This window comes from Rhinichthys klamathensis, unplaced genomic scaffold (genome assembly GCF_029890125.1).
Source record: "Rhinichthys klamathensis goyatoka isolate OS25496 unplaced genomic scaffold, OSU_Roscu_1.1 h1tg000053l_1, whole genome shotgun sequence".
Lineage (NCBI taxonomy): Eukaryota > Metazoa > Chordata > Actinopteri > Cypriniformes > Leuciscidae > Rhinichthys > Rhinichthys klamathensis.
Genome location: NW_026606598.1, coordinates 2,233,456 through 2,254,719, shown reverse-complemented (window position 1 = coordinate 2,254,719; position 21,264 = coordinate 2,233,456). Strand labels below are relative to the sequence as shown.

The following is a 21,264-nucleotide window of genomic DNA, read 5'->3' as shown; positions in this document are numbered from 1 at the left end:
TAAGTTAAGTATCCTGTGAATGCATCTGCATCAATGTTAAAATATGACTTTTCAATAAATAATTGTTTTAGTCAAGAGTTAATTAAATCACAATAGGGGGGAAAAATATCACCAACTTCCATTTCATGCTGAATTTAATGTACAGTATCTTACTATATTTAAAATTAAATACAGTTGTCCAAAAGTGAAAAGGCTTCTCTTCAGCATTTTTCTTATTTACTAGATTGTTTTTATCATTATTATATGATTGGCATAACAATTTGAGAGAAAATGTATGTTGTACATGATTTTGAGAATGTCTTATTTGGTTTGTCCCTAATTTGCTTTAATAAGTGTAGTATTAGAGCTGTGTTTGTGTGAAACCTGATGATCATGTTCTTAAGTATGGTTTGAGAAGATCCAAAGAGCATTTTGTGCTTCAGTGAAGGCAGGAACATCTGGCCATCTGTACAATGTACTTTTGTTCATTTTCAGAACACAAACGTAGATATTTTCTAATATTTTCTCATCATTTATGTCCGTCTATTAAAAAGTCCATGCAACCAAAACTGTCATGAATAAAAAATAAAGAAATAAAAAGAAAGAAAAGAAAATATAAAGGTAATCCATATGATTTGAGTACTGTAATCCAAGTCTTCTGAAGAGATACAATTGCTTTATCCTATATACATAGAACTTGGTTATCTTATTTAGCTTTTTATTTTTTAAGTGCTGCTGTTGTTGTTTTGACTAGTTTTTCTTTCTAAGTGGCAGTTCATAATAAAGGATTAGGCCTTGGTTCAATTAGGACATTTAAGTAGCTTTTATAAATGTGCCTTAGAAAAGCATTACTGATGTGCATCTTGAGACAAAACAATGGCACTGACATATTTTTAAGATATTTAAAACCGCTTTAGTTAAAACAGTTTTAGTTTTAGTTAAAACAGCTCAAACATGAAATTTAGTCTGGGACTAGACTTGTCTGTGAAACCGGGGGATAGTGAATATCTAGTAAGAAATGAATTAGCTGAACCTGAAATAATTCACATTTATTCTGCCTATGAATGAAGCTCTGCAGGACAGATGGGCTACTCAGTGTATTGCATGTTACCGTATGTTATGAAATATTTAAAGCTGTGGAATCGGCCCTGGAATAGGTTATTGTTGGCAGCTTAGTAAGCAGTTGAGATACCAGCACAGTATCCGCACCAGAGGGAACTGAGCTGCTTGTATATTTATAGGCTTAATTTTAAACTTTGTCATTTAAAAAAAATTCAGTAAGAAAACTGTTCTAAGCACTGTTCTTTGATCTGAACAGGATGGACCGTCTAAAGCCAATTTGGTGAGCAGACGAGTGCTTTGCACTATGCTTGCTCTCTTCTCATAGAGAAGCCAGGTCAACTTCCTATGGCTGTAAAATGGTCCTTATTTCAGCTGTTGTTAAGGTTGACCTGACTGCCGGTTCATCACAGGTGCTTGAAGATGGTTGGGCCAGATACTGACATCAGAGGAAAGGCTCATTATGGTGCTTGAGGGGTTTGTGTGTCTATTCTTGATCGACAGCGCTGGAAAAGACTGTTGTGTTTGGTGGGAAGAGCACTCAGTCACTACTCCTAGATTGACAGCACAAGTGTCTCGTGGTAAACTTGGATTAGAACACTGATGCGTGTCAAGAAGCAGTTCGGACATTGTGTAAAACATGTTTAGATGTCTTCAAATGTTCACAACAGAACTAAAATGTGACATACATGTAGTAATGTCCATTTTTTTTTTTCAAAATATATCTGATAAAAGAAGAAAAAAATCCTTCTATGTGTATACCATAGTTGTGTAGTTGCTCGAATGCTGCACATATGTGAGTGTAGGTCAGTCTGAAGTCAGGTGACATACAGCACTGTGCTTACTGAACCCTGATAGAGGATCTGGAAACCTAGATATGAGTTTCATGGTGTGGAGATTTGGCTGCTCTCTGAGGCTTCTGATATAAAGAAGAACTAACCAGCCCTGACACAAATCTCACCCTGCGAGAAATGGGAACCAATTACTGCACCAAGCACATACACATTTCCTGGAGCCATGCCCTTCGCTGAAAGTAGTGTTTTTTCCCCCCCAGCAATAGGAAAAATGGAGTTGCCCTCCAAAATGAATGGGTTATGGGACAGAGAGAGAGAAATCAAGAGGAAATTGCAGGAACACTGACACATCAGAGACATGTGCTAGTAAATGTAATTCCGTGGGAGATTTTCTTTTGAAGGTTCTCCACTCCTTCAATTCTTAACATAATAAATAGAAAAGATTTTGATCAAGAGCTTATTTGATGGTGTTTTCCTATTTAGATATCCACACAGAGTTTAAATGCTTTAGGTTTTGTTTAGTAAAATCCCTGATTCCATGATTCCGATTAGACTTGTTATGCACTTAATCAACTTGTAATGCAATTAAACAACTAATTCATTAACAAATATCAGTTCTATTCATTTATGCAGCTACCCATATGCTCTAGCTTTTATTCTATACTGGTTTACTCCTGGAATTTGTGGCACTGCTAATGTTGTTGGCTTCTGTATGATTAATTGCTTGTGTACTTCCTCGTTTATAAGTCGGATCAAAATCCATCTGCTAAATGACTGTAAATGTGATTAAATGTCACCGAAAATTTTGCATGCGCCACTCACACTTTACTCAGAAAATGTATAAAAAACCCTCATAGTATTTACATGCGACCTTGAGTTCATATCTTGTGTCAAATGCCCTTAGAGGAGGAACTGTCTGTTCACTTAAATTCGTGCATGTTATGGTTTTACTCTACTTGCTTGAAATGGTCTTTGTCATCACAGAAATGTTCATTTTAAAGTGTCTGAGGAAAGAGATTCACCCTGTCAAGAACATAATTGAATGACCTGATTGTTGGTTTATTGCAGGGAGAATTTGTGAAGATCTTTATTGCTTCTATTTTAGGCAGTGTTTTCTTAAAGCCACAGTGCACCACTAGCTCCTAATGAGGACAGTAATTTAAGTAATACATCAGTGGTGTGAGTGGATATAAGTAAATTACAACTGTATTGTTGTTATTTGTGGGTGATTTCACTTAGTTTTATATAGATATGCAGATTGTCTGTCCTGCACCATTTGATTCTCTTATGCTTTAATCTTCAGTAACATCACATAAAGGGTGGTATTTTTTAAGGTTTAGAGAGGTATTTCCTTTCCTCCAAGCCACGGATCTTGAGTCTCTCGTCATTTGCCTGTCCTTTTTCTCCGGACCCTGCTCATATTCCAAGCTGCCATTGCCGCTGGCAGGTAACACGCATTGGAAAACAAGGTCAGATCTCCCGAAGCCCTCCGGTCTCAATTATTCTACCACAGATGCTCCAGCAGGGATCCACAACATAGACCACGACAACAGACTTTTATGTTGACTAGTACATGTTTATCATCAGCGAACATCATTGAAGCAGAGATCCGAATCCTGACCTAGGGAAACAGCAGCATTCATCAGAGGATGTTTCTTTATCTGAGAGCACTGGGGCTGATAATCATGTATCAATGGGACGGTGTTATGAATCATGTAGAGAACAGTAGTACATTCGGCCTGGATGCTCTGCAGAGTAGCACTAATGCACAAGCAGTGCATCCTCTGCGTTTAGCTTGTGTTTTAGGTGAGATATGAGAAGATGACTCGACCTGTTTCCAGAGTTCTTGAGCTGCTTTATACATTATTTTATTACAAATTATTTTAACTATTTGTTATTCAAATAATAAAATTACCCTTTTAACGCTGTCATAACTATTTTAACACAAGTCTGCCTTTTTCTTTTCTAATTGTTATATCTCATGCCATTAGGGGAGATGTGTAATAATGAAAGAGATGGGTTGTGTGTTGGTCATAATACTAACTTGTGGTTAAAGCAGGGATTTGTACTGTGCTGAGGTTTCATGTTTCAACACTAGATGTTATTTTACTGGCCTGGTGTGAGTGTGAAATGAGATAAGATACTCTTGAATAATTATAATAATAATATAAATAGTCTGGCATCACAGGCAGGCACGTCCAACCAGAGGCATAGATTATGTTGTCTCATACTGTACCTGTGTAATCCTCAAATCAAGCCCATGGCATCCCTGCTTTAAGCTCTAAACCTGAATCAGACAGAAGGGAGGTTTAAGATTCTGCCTTAAAGAAGCAGTTCACATAAAAATAATAGCTAATAAATTCTCTTTTTTGTTGCTGCAATTCATCTACTAATCTGTTCTCTCGAGAATCCTCTATTGCACCATACTTAATGTGATTTACCCGAGTAGGACATAGTTCTAAATCAGTGTTCCTGTTGGTCAATATTTATCACAACCAATCAGATTTTATGTTGAACAGCAGTGTTTTAACCTATTATTTCCCTCTGATTTTAGATTATAATTATGGTTAGTGCTCTAATTTAGGACCAACAGAGGATGTTGACTTGTTTGTTTCTTCATAGCTCCTCCTCCAATTACTGATTTTCCTCCAGCTTATGTTCTTCTTGATGTTACTGTCATTTAAGAACTCCACATATCTTATCAAAACCTTTTTGAGACCTAGGCCTATATCAGGTTTTTTTTTACTTTTTTTTTACTTTTCACCACTCTCTGTAGAGCTTTCTATTTGGACTAAGTGGTTTTTAGCACAAGGGGTGACCTGGTTGTGTCAGTCAGTGTATGATGGTCTTGCCTGCATCTTTGCGTAGTGCTCGCAAGTGCTGATTGCTGTCAGGGGTCTCCTTTACCATAGGTTTTGTTGTAGACCCTTGATTGTATAAGGTGCTGATTGCTGGTGAGATCTGACAATCTGGAATTGATGTAAGAATACTCTTATTATTCTACAAATGACTTACTAGGGAATAGGGGTGTAACGATATACGTATTCGTATTGAACCGTTCGGTACGCATTACAAACCGAACGATTTGTTGGACATTTTTCCTGCCGACCAAAATTCGCGCTGGCACGACCACCACAAAGTTGCGCAACATCAAATGGCAAACTTAATGAAAGCGGAACGAAACTGACCTACTCATTATTTTGTGCTTCACGGACGGTTTATCAGTTTGGACCAATGTCAGTGCAGCGCGAGCCGATCTTGATCAAGCGACACTGTTACTACACAGCGCCAAGAGATCCAGTGAAGAAAGCATTTGAATTCGCCACTGAAGTAATAACATTGCTGCTAGTGATAAACATTCAAATTTCTCTGTTATTAACGGATCAAACAGCGCTGACGTGGAAACCAGGAGAAACTTTGTTCCATGAATGAACTAGTTATAGGCTTTAAGTCCACAGATCAGCAACATTCACCATGGATTTAATGTAGTAAGACTAACTGTAACCATGGAAGTTTGGCAGAAATAGTCAAATGCTTTCAAGTGCATCACACATCTTTTTCCAGCACTTCAAAACTCAAATATTATCATATTTAATTTTTTATTTATGTTATTTTTAATGTGATGACCAAAACATTATTTGTTCATCCTTCAAAGATTACCCCCATTTATAAAACTAAAAGTTTCAAGATGTAGGACAACTCACACTTATATAAAAATAATTTTTCTTTTAATAAATAGGAACATTTCTCTGGTATTTCTTTAATTTTGCTGTATCGAAAACGTACCGAACCGTGACACCACTGTATCGTATCGAACCGAACCGTGAATTTTGTGAACCGTTACACCCCTAAATAGTTTATACTTGTTTTTAGTATAATTGCCAAACAACTATTTTTAAATTGCCAAATGAATGTGTCAATACAGCAATTGTGAATAGTGAGGCACATTCTCAGACACCTTCAAAACGTATCATTCTGAATTTAGAAAAGAAAACAAATTATATATATTTTTTTGTAGACCTGTTACTTCCTTTGCTTCTATCTCTTTTACAGTGTTGTAGTGTGAAATGGTCACACTGTGATATTGGTTAATTGTACTGATATTAAAATAGCAAATGGGAAACAGAGCATGTTCGGATTCACTGTTATTTTTCCCAGCTCCCTGGGTGAAGCTAAAAATAGTACTCGCTATGGAGTACAGTTTTCCCCAGTGATGCAAATGGAAGTCACCGGAACAGCTGCTCTAAAGCCAAGTCTTGTTAGATCAGCCTTGGTCACATGACCTGCTCTCTGCCATTCATTATTACTGCAACTCCCAAGTGAGGTCAAATCACAGTCAACCCTGTTTCAGCTGTCAAAATGTGCAAAGTCTTTTCATATAGTTTACTAAATTTACTGCAACATTTATCTCTTTTGCTTGCTTGCATATACATAGAGAGAGAGAGAGAGAGAGAGGGGGAGAGGGAGAGAGATGATGGAAGGTGTGTAAGAGAGAGGTATGGATGGATGGATGGATGGATGGATGGATGGATGGATAGTAATAAATTTGATAGATGGATCAATATATTAGCCCTGACATACAGTCTATACTAGTAAATTACTGTTTAGAGATAATTTGTGAACAGAACCTTTTCACAAATACCAGTATAGATCGATAATATGGATAGAAATGTATTAATTTGTATACAGATGGATGGATAGATGGATAGATATGGATTATATTGATTTTATATGGGGCGTCTTGGGAATGACAGAGACAAGTCCTACACAGTGGCCAGAGGGATTTTGAGCCATTCCTCTTCCAGAACTGTGGCCTGGTCACTATGTGATTCTGGTGGAGGAAAACATTTTCTGACTTGCTCCTCCAAAATACCCCAAGTGGCTCAAAAATATTTAGATAAGGTGACTATGCAGGCCATTGGAGATGTTCATCAATTTCATGTTCATCAAACCACTCTATGACAAGTCTTGGTTTGTGTATTGGTGCATTATCATGCTGATACACGGCAACCCCTTCAGGGTACAATGTTTGAACCATTAGATGCACATGGTCCCCCTGAATGATTCGGTTGACCTTGGCAGTGGAGCTTGGCCCATCAAGAACAGTAGGGAATGGCATGATATGATATACAATGCTTCACTCTAGGCACACAACAGGGTGTTAAGCGTCTTAGGTGCTTCCCTAGACCATAACTCCCACGGATGTGGGAAAGACAGTGATGGTGGATTCATTAGAGAACAATATGTTTCAGATTGTCCATAGCTCAAGATTTGCACTGTTGGCACCAATGAAATGGACATTTGGCATTGGCATGAGTGCCCAAAGGTTTGGCTATAGCAGCCCGACCATAAATATTGACTCTGTGGACCTCCTGTCGAACAGTTTTGGTGGAAACAGGAGAGTCGAGGTGCCTATTTAATTCTCCAGCGAGTTTGGCAGCTGGGGTTTTATGTTTTTTTTTTTTTTTTATACAATCCAGGTTAGTACCTGGACATCCATTTCAGACAGCTTCCTCTTGTCTTGACAGTTACTCCTGTTGGATGTCGTTCATCCTACCTAGGGTTATGCCAACATTACTCTAGATACCATAGCTCTTGATTCACCACTAAGACTTACTCTACTGGTCACAGACGTGCACCAACAATTTGAACTCCCGTATGTCTCCCATTATGTTGAGTGGATTACGATATGTTATGTACAGCTGTGCTCTACTATTTCAACCACACTGCTCTTACTGATGCAGGGCTCGAGACTAACGGCGTCCTATCGTCCTGGGGACGATAGAACATGTGTTTAGGACGAACAGAAATATTCTCCAGGACGCCTACAGGACGAAAGATATTTTTGTATGTGTGTTCATTTATTTCTAGCCTATGGGCTAACTTACTTAGAAAATGTCAAAATTAACCGACCAAGTGCTGACTACAACGGAGCGCGTCTTCTCATGCTATATAGCCTAACGTTACTATCACCGGCTACTCACCCAGAGACTTGTTCCGCGGTACATCTATCAAATGGCTTAATGACATCGTAAATATGTTGCGCTGGTTAAACAACAGATATTCAACGAATAAAAACTAGACAAAAATGTTAGATAGTGACGATTTGGGAAGCGATCCAGTCATAACTGATGTCCTGCGTGTAGATGCGCACATTTGTACGGTAACGTGCTGATCTACCCAGCGGGACACAGGTTGACATGCGCTGCATGTTTCATAAAACGTTAAAATATGTAAACGTCTGGGAGAATGAGTAGAGCAGAGATATACACTCACCGGCCACTTTATTAGGTACACCTGTCCAACTGCTCGTTAACACTTAATTTCTAAGCAGCCAATCACATGGCGGCAACTCAGTGCATTTAGGCATGTAGACATGGTCAAGACAATCTCCTGCAGTTCAAACCGAGCATCAGTATGGGGAAGAAAGTTGATTTGAGTTACTTTGAACGTGGCATGATTGTTGGTGCCAGAAGGGCTGGTCTGAGTATTTCAGAAACTGCTAATCTACTGGGATTTTCACGCACAACCATCTCTAGGGTTTACAGAGAATGGTCCGAAAAAGAAAAAACATCCAGTGAGCGGCAGTTCTGTGGGCGGAAATGCCTTGTTGATGCCAGAGGTCAGAGGAGAATGGCCAGACTGGTTCGAGCTGATAGAAGGGCAACAGTGACTGAAATAACCACTCGTTACAACCGAGGTATGCAGCAAAGCATTTGTGAAGCCACAACACGCACAACCTTGAGGCGGATGGGCTACAACAGCAGAAGACTCCACCGGGTACCACTCATCTCCACTACAAATAGGAAAAAGAGGCTACAATTTGCAAGAGCTCACCAAAATTGAACAGTTGAAGACTGGAAAAATGTTGCCTGGTCTGATGAGTCTCGATTTCTGTTGAGACATTCAGATGTTAGAGTCAGAATTTGGCGTAAACAGAATGAGAACATGGAACCATCATGCCTTGTTACCACTGTGCAGGCTGGTGGTGGTGGTGTAATGGTGTGGGGGATGTTTTCCTGGCACACTTTAGGCCCCTTAGTGCCAATTGGGCATCGTTTAAATGCCACGGCCTACCTGAGCATTGTTTCTGACCATGTCCATCCCTTTATGGCCACCATGTACCCATCCTCTGATGGCTACTTCCACCATGTCACAAAGCTCTAATCATTTCAAATTGGTTTCTTGAACATGACAATGAGTTCACTGTACTAAAATGGCCTCCACAGTCACCAGATCTCAACCCAATAGAGCATCTTTGGGATGTGGTGGAACGGGAGATTCGCATCATGGATGTGCAGCCGACAAATCTGCGGCAACTGTGTGATGCCATCATGTCAATATGGACCAAACTCCCTGAGGAATGCTTCCAGCACCTTGTTGAATCTATGCCATGAAGAATTGAGGCAGTTCTGAAGGCAAAAGGGGGTCCAACCCGTTACTAGCATGGGGTACCTAATAAAGTGGCCGGTGAGTGTATATATATATCTGAATAAGAGTGACGACGCAAAAAAAATAGCTAAATTCGGTTTTCTGTGCGCACACACCCGACCGAAGCGTGCAGCCATGCACATAGACGCCTATACAGCGCGCGAGGACTGATTAAGCTCTCTTTCGTGTCTGAGTGGACAAATACACACAACATTATGTCTAAATGTCCGTTTTGGAGAGTATTCATGTAAACTATGTTGGTTATGTCTTAAACAGTTGTGAGAGAATCGGATGTGCATCAGTGCAATTGTATCCGCATGTCATTAGACATGATCCGACGTCTTAAAGTGACAGTGCGTAATAAACCTAATGCGGTCTGTGTCCTTAATATTGATCAAGCAACAAAAGAAAAAGAGAAAAGCATTCACTGCTCGTTAATAGCTTTAATGTTATATTTAATATAATTAGTTCATACAAATAACTGTCTGCTGCTTGAAAGAATAAAGAATTATGTATGCAAGTAGTTATAAAGAATGCGTTGCATATATCACTAATTGAAAAGAAGACTGTTCTATTTTAGGAAAAGTGGTTTTGTTTAATTTTAAGATATTTTAAGCAGTTAAATCTGTATCTGTATTGCATGTTCAAACTTTAAAATCATTCATATTAACAGGTTAATAGATGTTTTCTCCGGCACGAAGATCTCAGTACAAAGACTGAGATGAAAACAGAATTTCCCCCAAATTCTGTGTTCTAGGGAAGTCATATTACACTTTTTAAAGCCCTTTCTCTAATTAACACGTTTCCAGATGATCAGCTATGACACATTACCACTTTGAGATATTTAGTCACCAGTATTTATTTGTTATTGTTTAATCCAACCAACTCAACCAACTCAAAAACGTTTTGAGCTGTATGTATTTTTCTCTTAATTTTCGTAGCCTATATGTAAAAAAAAAAAAAAAAAAAATTATTCTGCATGAATACAAAAAAACTACCAACAACTATAACTATAGATCATAATAACAAAGTACAGAAACAACAGTTTTATTTTGGGACGGTTGACATTCACTTTAGGACGTTTCAAATTGGTTTTCAGGACGGTTCCAGGACGGAGGTGAAAAAAGTTAGTCTGGAGCCCTGTGACGGAATGTAAAAATCAGTGAAGATTGGCCACCACGCTGCCCATGTATAGGCTTGAACACTCCAACACTATATTGGCCAGTGTTTCAGTTTCATTGTCCAACCACTGTATGTAGATATGGATAAATAGATTAATATAGATGGATGGGTATAGAGAAATGTGGATCAAATTCATAAAGCCACAAAAAATGGCAGTGGAAACTCTTAATTAGCTGAACTTTAATGCCCCGTCTGACCTGGAACAGATTGTTAGAAAAACAATGTTGAGATCAGGAAACAAGGTCACCCTAAATTCAGTGTTTTGACTGCTGGGTCTTGGTCTGCTTAAGACCTTCTGTCAGTTTGCATTGTGAAAAGGGCTGGATTTGCCCTATGCAGCTCAGGTGAAAAAATAGCTGCTGGAGTTTTCCATGGCTCACTGTTCCACAGCCCCTCTTCTTACTCGTTCACACAGAGCGCTCAAATGAAGTAGAAATTGTTTCTTGTTTACATTGTCTGCTCGAATCTGCACAGCCATCAGTTTGAGACCTTATGTATAATTCATGGCTTTTCCCCACATGAAGAGTCGGCTCACTCCTCCACACCTCTCTCAGCTCACAGCTTTCCCTCTCACATGTGCCGCTTGAGAACTGTGATTTAGGTGGAGGTAGGATGAAGGTTCTATGAAGTAATCAGCTTTAAATGTGACAAATTTACTTCTTGACACTGTGTTTGTCAAGTATGCAGCATGATTGCCCGAGCGTGGATGACAAACCAAAAAATGAAACCGCCTTATTTGAGTCAAAACATATTTTTGTTAAACTCCGACTTGTTTACATTTATGTAAGAGATTACTCATACACTGATGAGTAAAAAAAAATGGTCTGTTATTATTGTTGTTGTTGTTATTATGTTTAATCAATTAAAATAATTAAAAGCAAAATAAAGCCCACTTTTAGTCAAAATATATTTTTTTCTAATTTGTTTACATGTTTGATATTTAAAATTATTGTCACCAGGTGCATAGATTTTATATTTGTTTCTCTGCATAGCTCTCATTAACTCAATAGATTCAGATCTTGAGTGGCTTTGCTAACACACTCAAAGATGTACTTTCCAGGCCAGGCCGAGCACATGGTGATATCCGATCAGAATGAAACTTGATCCGAGTGTACATGCTGTGGGCACTGCACACCAACTACAGTATTTACACCAAGTGACAGGTCCAAGCATGTGTGCGATGTGGCAGAGGAGGCTTGAGGAGATGGGGATATATTTTGGAGTTTGATGGACAGGCAGAGCACACCTTTGTTGACCTATTCCTGCAGGGACTGTGGATTGAAGGTTAAGTTCCCATGAACGACAGAGAAATCTGATCTGCTGAACAACAAGCTCACATTTTAGGACTACATTACTTGATTATGTTTTTTGACAAATCAAATCATTGAAACACCAGCCTACCCATTAGCAAATCATAATGGGATATAAATCAATTCAGAATCAAACTAGCAATATGGCTTGCATGATTATTAAATGCAAAAGGCTGCGATTGAATTAAATAATTGTATAGTTTGTTGCGATGCATGTTTCAAAGCGAAGCGCAGTACTTGAGTAACTCATAGACCTTATTCAGGGCAGCGCCATGACAGATATGAAAGCGAGGTTGTGAGGGATAAACCTACTGTGTTTTCAATTGCATCCTTTTGCAAGATCACTTATAATTTTCCACAGCTCATGTTGTCTGGATTGTCTAATGAAATTGTTGGAAAGATATTTTTTGCAGTGTTTAGTCAGCAGAACAATAAAACAGTACAACCCCCTGAAGAGATGTACCGGTATGTCTATCACTCACAGGCTCGCTTTCATTCCCATTAAAAATCAAAGATGGTGTGGCTGTGAATAAGGTTTATGGTCCGGTGTCTCAAAGCGGCTTGGTTCACAGTGAAGCAAACTCAATGTCTGAATGTGTGAGTTTAATGTGCATTTGGGAACGCATCATGCACATCACTTTGTATAATTTCCACCATTTTTGTGGACAGATGATTACAGCATTTTAATAGATTTGAAATTAGACTAATTTGTTTACACAGAAAGTACAGTTTTCTGCCAAATAATTTTGTGCAAGTGAAATTAAGACACAAGTATTGTGATTTTACTACTGTAAAAGTAAAAAAAAACAAAATCATTATGAATTTTTTTTTATTTTATATTTATTTTACAGTGAAATTATTATTTTTATATTAATATAGAATATTACAATAGAATAATGATGATAACAATAACAAAAGTATTATTATTATTAATTTGTATTATTATATTCAAACTGTTTGGCTTCAAACACCAGGTTTTAATAGACTGAGAAACTTTTACAATTAAAAACAGGTTTGAGTCCACTTACAAGTCCACTTGTATTTCTGAATCACTGTAGCTTTAACTATAGTGTCAGTTTATGGGCTGTCTGATGGCTCTGCGTAACCTTTGCTCCGTATGCCTGGGCCGGTGGTCAACTTCTGCAGCCAGATGGTCGTGTCTGGATCTCCTGCAGTGCCAGTCTCTGATACATGGTCTTAACTACCTCACTGGATGCTACAGCCTGAGGACTGGCTGATATATCTGTCCTGGGATAAACCACCTCACACAACATCCAAAAATTACTTTTCTTCCTTGACATCTTTAGAACCTGGTACTTTCTGCTAACAAGTGCTCAAGTAGGACTGCATTGAGCAAGTAGATTATTAATGCTCAGTGGTTTTCATTTGTCCTGGAGTTTAGTTTTATAACACATATGCGTGTGTGTTTTGTTCTTCCCTTTTGTTGATGGAACAGTTTCTCTCCTCCTGAGACTCTCATTAGTTTTGCTCTCATCTGAACCATACATCTTTCCATCATAGCTTAGCATCCTCTGTGGCAGTACCAGAGTGCTGCACTTCTCTAGGGATGTGTTCACATCTTTATCTCTGACCTACCACCCAGAGCCTGATTGTGAAGTGAATCTTAGACAACACCTGCAAAACTGTTTGTTTACTACAGACAAGTGCAAGCCTGATTTTATATTTTACATGTCTGAGGCAACATTCACACAGCAGCAGAATGCAGTCGTCAGTCCTGTATTTGAGTCCGTAATACGGTTACATTCACATACAGTTCAGTTATTTACAAAAGTGACAACCGCATTCAATTTTCAGGCCTAACAACTTCATTCTCTGAAAGGCTGCACTGTGTGAATGGAACAGGACTGGAAAACTAGTTGTCTGTCACTTCATACAGTGCGAGAGATCCGCTCTGCGCTGCCCAAACGTGTGTCTACCATGTGTTGTAAGTTTTCATGTGTGGTTTTGGTAACTTGCAGCAACAGAGATATGAGTTGTATGTCATTTGAAGGTTTTAGATCCAGCCACTTTTGTTCACCAGGGATGCGTTTCCCAAAAGCATAGTTGGCTTTGGGAAACGCACCCCAGAGCGGCTCCTGTTGGTTTTGTGTTCTACATGTCACTCAAATGATCCGCTCTCCACCCAGATATAAAAGCTGCTGTCGGTTAATGAAGATTTCATGTTGTGTAAACCTCACTCCCCTGGCCTCAAGAGGCACACTAGGGACTTTTTTTTCAGGGAGGGGAGGAGGGAGGGACTGTAGTGTTGCGGAGCGGGCGTGTTACGGATACGTGGTTTTTTTTTTTCATTTAAAAAGCATGTCTAATTAATTTAAATCATGTATTATGAATCATTAAACTTATACAACATTTTTTTTTGAAAATATATGGAAAAAAAATTCACACTAATTCTGTGTTGTGTTTTTTCTGGTAATAAAATGAAGACATAAAACACAAATTTTATCATTTATCATCAATTTTAATCATGAAATTAAATACACTTTTTGTCAAATAACTTGCTGCACAATGAGCTGCAAAAATTAAAGCATGGATTATTCCTTAAACATTTCATTTATTTGGATTAGTGTATTATTACATTGGGACATATCTAAATTCTAATGTACAACAGTAATATATTTCTGTCAAGTTAAACCGAACTTTTATTTTGACGGGTTGCCGTGAAGACCTTTTGAGTTTCTGTGTGTTTATGTCATGATGATATTTTTTCTCAAATGAAGCGGTGAAATGATCACGAAGTGACTTTCAGAGTGGATCTAGAGCCTGGAGAGGAAGTTCATGCATTTGTGTCTTCATATAGGCCAAAAAACAGCGCAAGCGTCACACGTGCTTCAGTGTGTGTGTGTGGTAAATGAAACTGTGCGTCGGCGGCACCATTCATTCAGACAGAACATGCAGGATTCGTATTTAAATAGTCTTTGTGTTTTAATATTCACACACACTAGTCTACATCGCGATTTGATTTCAAGTGTACTGAACTGCTTTCTATTTTTTCCTCAAATTTACAAATTCCGTGAAATTCCGCGTTATACACTAAATTCCTTTTTTATGACTGGATTTCGTCAGCATTTTAGAGGGGGCGGGGGGTCGTTTTGGGGGGGCGGGCCGCCGCCCCAAAAACAATGGTAGGGGAAACACTGCGGTAGGACCGGTTACATTTGTTGCCGTGACCCGGTTGGGAGTGAGGTTTAGGGGGTGAGTGTAAAGGAGGCAAGCTAGGATTCTTATAATATGAATATAAAGTAAAAAAAAACAGTGTTTATTTGAAGTTGTTGTTTTTTTTTGTAACAGTGTGAAAGTCATGTTTAAAGTAAAATATAGGTTTTATGGCAAATATAGTTTTTTTTTTTTTCATGACTGATGTCAATACCAATACCTCAAAGCGGGATGGCTGATATACAGCTAAAATGTTCATGACAGACTTAATGACTGACATAAAGATTTACACAGAATTGACAAATATTTCATTCTATTTATTTATAAATTGAAAACAGAAAATGTTTATTATGCGTCGACAAGGTCTGTAGACTTTGTAGTTCACACAGTAGAGAGGTGAAATTTCTTCTAATTTGCCAATTGGATGAGGTTATCTCGATGTCAGATATCAATTTGTTTCCCTGGTGATATGTCAGTCCATCTACTCCATTTTCATTGGGATAAACTGTATAATATTCTTTGTTTTTGTTGCCAAACAGAAAACTTTTTACATCATGCTGATATTCTGTTCCCGCATGATTCCACTGAGCAGACAGAGATATTAAAAAGATTGTTGTGCTCTTGCAGAAATTAGTATTACTATTTATGCATCATTTCCCAAATGCGTTAGTTCCCTGCCAACCCCACAGTTGAATATGAGTGATTCCTCCAGTGCAGCTTCTAAAGCATCAGGCTGCACCACTGAGCGCATGATGGCTGTATTTTCATCCACCCACCTGACTGTGAAGTGTTGCCTAGCCCTGCGGATGTAACCCCAGAATCCCACAGCGACTCCCTGAGCCTGTGAATCATATCTGTCCCTGCCTCGGCCTACACACCGCCAGCCGCTGTATGCGTCAGGCAGTCTGAGAGATGCTCTTTTACTGGGCCTCAAAAATCTCCTCTCCTCGCTGCTTCCTCTCAGGCCTCTCCCAGCTGTCAGAAACCTGACAGCGAGTTTGATGTCTAATGTGATGTAGGTTTTAGCCTGTCAAACTATAGCATGAGTCAAGCTGTAGAAACAGGCAAAGATAGTGTTTTATGAATCCAGTTTCTGACATTGAACTTCAAAGTTTCTTTATCAACGCTTTACCTTTTTTGAAGCTTAAAAGCATAAATCATCATGGCTAATTAAATTAGCCCTCAAAAAAATAACACACTGAAATATTATTTATGTCTGTTTCAGTTCTATCAGGTTTTTGATATTCAGAGTTTATTTTGGTATGAATTTTGAAAATATAAAATTTATCATGAAGTGCCATGGGTTTGTATAAAGGCTGTGCGGCATAGCTGTAAAATGAAATCCCCATATTTGTCAACTTTTTGTGATATTATGACAATATATATCTTACTATATTTATTCAGATTTTTTTTCTACCTCAGCTAGAGGAACCATAATTTTGCAAAATAAAGCAAAACAAATCTAGTTTGTCAATAAATAAAGACACAAATGATATTTATTTATTTAAAATATGTACTGTATATGCAGCAATATAAACACCTGTAACTAATAGCAAGACAGGTAATAAACACAATGATAAACATCAATATTCACCTACATATTGTTTAATAATTTTTTTTAATATATTCTGTAAAGTCTTTTTTGATTGATGACTCAAATAACAAAAGATTCACAATGGTGCTTAATTTTATATCACTACACAGTGACAGTGTTTGTATCTCAAAACTATACTGTTGCTTACTTTTCTGCTTTTTTTTCCAGGAGGCACAGAAGGTGAATAACCCTATAAACATTCAGGCTGATGGCACACCGAAGATCCTGAATGAAAAGGATGAGGCCCCAGCCAGTGAGGTGGGCTGGATGACCTCAGTCAAAGACTGGGCGGGGGTCATGATCTCCGCACAGACCCTTACCGGCAGAGTTCTGGTGAGACGGCCACACACAGACACCCACTAAAGCCTCACTCGATGCCCACAAGCTCCCTCACATCCCTCACATTCAGAGCACTGGATCCTCATATTTACACATTTTTACCAAGGATATGTTTTCTCACTGATTACTTTGAATTGATGCCTGACAAAACATCTGTGACATGCTATGACACAATTAGCACACTGCTTATGACATTTTCTGTTTTTGTCTGTCAGACCAAGCCATACATATATCTCTAGAGGTCAAGATTATACACAGATGATTTACGGATGTTTTGTTAAATGCGGTCTCATTAGCTTGCCTCACGCAATAAATGGCTTTTGGGAGCGCAGTAATACTGAACTGTGACTCGTGTGGGTGGCGTTCATCATCACAGCTGTTAGTGCCTGGACACGGACAGGTCAATTAACTATGAACAATTGAGTCAATTTAGCACATAATGAAGATCATTTACTTTGGGAACGTTATGCAAATGAGAGTAGTCCTAATTTTATAACCTTCAACAAATTATGGACGAAATCCATTTTGCTTTGTGGTTTTCCACTCTGGTGTGTCTGCATTTCTGAAAGCTTTAACCTCATGCACCAGTAGATTTATGTCCTTCATTTATTGTGACTTGAATACTTTTCTCCCAGTTCTGCATCTCATCTTTCAGGTGGGGTGAGCGCTGTACGTGACTGTATTGGGAAGCTGGGCCCTCAATAGACTGATCTGTAATGGGCCGTTCACAGCGACATCAATTAAATCACTGAAGGTTCACCAAGTGCTGCATTAGACGGAACGTCTCAACTAGTGACTAACTGTATCAACAGACTATAAAATTATCTTCATTAACCACAGTGGCTGGTTCATGAATACCCAGTTTTACCAGCCATTTCTCTCTTCTTTTTTTTTTTAAATCTTTTTTTCAATTGAAATATTCAACTCCACTCAGAGCACCTCCTATATATGGTTTTCATTTGGAGCATTCGCAATAATGGTGGGGTCATATTAGTGACATTTCGTCTCTTAATTCTTAACAATGTAGTTAATATACCGGTAGCTACAAAATGAATGACATTAGTCATTCTGTTGTTTGGACATGTGATTGATTCAGACCATGTGTGCTCTCTCAGTCCGCTTTCCTCTCAATAGCACACAACTAAAATGACAGCTGGGAGAAAACAGCAGTAAAGAAAGCATCTGATTATAGTAATGAGGATATGTTTGATTCAGCCACAAATATCATAACTGTCATCTATAGGCCTACTGCAATTAAGACATTTATTCAAGAAATTAATTACAAACAGAATGACGTTTAGTACAGACATATAGTCACACCGCTCCCCTCACTCATGCTCTGGATTGATTACTTGGGTAATCTGGAAAAAGATATAATATATAGACAGTTATAATCCTCTGTTCAATTCTATCCCAGCAGGTAGAGCCAAATACGGTGGTGTGTTTGCTCAAAGCAAAGTGAAACTAATTAATTGGATCTTTTATTTGGACCCACAGATATGAATGAATGTTATTCCCATGTCATCTAAGCTATTGAGTCTGTCTAAACAACTTAATGGGTTGGATGTACCAGTGGATCATATTTCCTTGTGGCAAATGATGGAAAGTGATAGCTTGGCAGGAATTCATCTCGAGACTGATGCTCAGAGACACTGTAGCAATGCATACAGTATGTACCACTCAGTCGACCATGTGCTACCATGAAACTGAGCTTTCTGTGCCCTAACGTCCTTATCTACAGATGGTGCTGCATTTGTTTTAGCGCTTCCACATGTCATTCCACATGGTTTTTCCATTGTGTGAGTTTGGAGTGAGACTAAGTGGCAAAGCGCATTGAAAGTGTGCTTAGTCTGAATTGTGACTTATGAATTGCCTAGAATGATATGAATTTGTGCTTTGTGTCCTTCTCCTGCCCCTTTCTTTAAGAGAACACTGAAGGTCTGTAAGCTAGAGCATACTGTAATAGTGTGGGTGTGAGTGTGAATGTTGTGTCAGGGCTGTGACTGTACCATAATAATAATGTCCCAAATCAATGGCAGTAAATCAACTCACAATCTTTCATGGGCCAAGAATCTCCCTGCATCCACTGCACACTTATTTAATTTTTTTACATGATTTTTTTTATAATCCTGTAAAGCCTCACATATGAAAAAAGTTTGAAAATCATATTTGTACAAAATATGAGATGAACGAACAGCATTGTAAAAAAAAGGACATACTACAAGTAAGCGGAACAACATAGACTTACTAGTCCATCAACAAGATCGCCAGGTCAGCATCGCTGTTGCATCCAGTGTTGCTTTTTAGCTCGCGCCAACTAGTGAAAGTGGGACTCTTGTCCGGTTCCTCACGGGGTCAGATTCTCTTTTCCTTTTCCTAGTCTCTTCCGACTGCCTTTTCTTTGCTTTTTCCATCGTCGAGTATCACGTCTGAAATGTGCGCAACTGTCTTCGTGCTTCATATGTTGTTGTTGATGTGTGTGACGTCGTTGCCGTAAAGCATGCCGTGATTCTCGCGAGATTTGTCGGGGGCGCTCCTCTCAAACTTGCATTGCTGGTTTTTAGCAGCGTCCTCCCCCAAGCTTTACTACCAGGATGATTCGCCCTACTATGAGTTTGTTTACCACCGAAATGACTTTGAAGCTGTTATATTAAGGTACAATTCTTGCATAGTGTGCCTTTAAACACAGGAACTCACACAGGGTAAGTTTTTGTTTCGAAGAGAGTTTGAATCTTAAATCGATTTCTATGCACAGCCTGTGTCTATATTTGTTCTTCATGCTAGTAAGTGCTAAATACCCACTTTTACAAAGGTGCATGGTCGAGAACGACAGTATAGCGCTATTTGACAAGACAACATAATCTGCACTCTATATACAACGCTGCTTGTGTGAATGCAGAAAGTTTTGACCAAAAAAGATTAGGTAATTTGATCGGATGTCATGTATTTACGGCATTTTACCTGTTAGAAATACATGCTCAGTTTTAATGTTATTTTAAGGTGGGGTAGAATTAAATGAACTGCAAAACTCAGCATTTTGTTCGTGTACCCCCTTCTGTCACATTCAGAATTCCATTGTAGGTTTACAAGCCTACAGTTTTACCGCGTTTTGAAACTTATACTGACACGACAATTCCCCGCTGAAGAGAAAATGACTGAAATTTCACTAGATCTTTTTATGAGTAACAATTAATCTTTGTTTGGTGTTTATTTTTCATGGCCTCTCAGGATTCATTAAAATAACTTAACAAATAAAAACAAGATAACTTGCCTGAATTAGGTCCAGAATGAAACAGCCGTTCAGCATCCAGTTTAGGTCCAGTTTTTAATTTCCGCGTTGGATGAGTTGACGACGCATCAGTTTCACGGTCAACGACGCGCGCATCTCTCTCTCTCAAAAAACAAAACAAAACGGATTCATGCAATTTACACGGGTCATCCAACCGAATTTGAATTTGAATTGTATCTTCCTCGGTGGTCTTCTAGTCTACTAACGATTAGACAACTATTAGTGGGCAGCCCTAGTATCAAATATGGTACAGTAGGCTTTGTATATACGAACCAATATCGATTCTTAAATCCCAAGAATCGATTATTCTATCCTGTTTTCAGTTGATGAATAAACGGAACATTGTAGCGCGTCTCCCATCTAATAAATCACAATAAACTTTTGTAAAGCTTTGTTACTTTATAAAACAAAGTCTCAGATTTCATATTACGTCCATTTTATTAAGAAATTATGAATTAAAAATTTGCTGCTGTGTAGTGTGGTGTGACAGATTGCTGTAGCTTCTCAGTTCAAGAGAAGCAGCAGCACGGGAGCGCACGTGAACTGATCATCTACTCCACTTTGATACCAGTTACAGCATGAAATAAACATGAATGAACATCTGAAGGTATGTTAAAAGATATAGTACAACTTATCGAAATCCATATCACATGTAATCGCTCAATCAGTGATTCAACCGCAGAAAGATGCCATTAACCCTCTGGGGTCCAAGGTGTTTTTTGGGTCCTTGAGATGTTTTGACATACTCTGACATTTGTGCTTTTTTCAGTTGCTTATAAACATATTACTGGCAAAGGTGTAATTACACTCTATTTAGCACACACAGGGCTACCATAATGTGTTATCAACATGTATGTACATTTTTGTATTTTTGAGAGAATATTGTTTATGCGTGGTTATTGAAAAAACTAAAACTTAAAGTTTCTGAAATAAGGCCACAAAACACATACTAAATATGTGTCCACAAGACTTTTGACTAATGGATGTTGTCGCCTAGAGTTTTTTCTTCAAAATGATCTGAAAATCATCCTGCCTTATCATTCCGTAAAACAATAGATTGGTTTAAATTTAAAAATGACACTTTTTGTTTGGAAAGGCAATATGCGCAGGGGT

General features: G+C 38.5%; 1 protein-coding gene across 22 annotated transcripts in view; it reads left to right on the top strand.

Annotated features, from left to right (window-relative positions):
* kcnma1a (potassium large conductance calcium-activated channel, subfamily M, alpha member 1a) overlaps positions 1 to 21,264 on the top strand; it is a 220,815-nt gene that overhangs the window by 52,411 nt on the left and 147,140 nt on the right. For all 22 annotated transcript variants that reach the window (XM_056248127.1, XM_056248111.1, XM_056248126.1 and 19 more), the window contains exon 2: positions 16,692 to 16,856. In XM_056248127.1, coding sequence (XP_056104102.1) covers positions 16,692 to 16,856 — 165 coding nt within the window. The remainder of the gene's footprint in view (positions 1 to 16,691; positions 16,857 to 21,264) is intronic.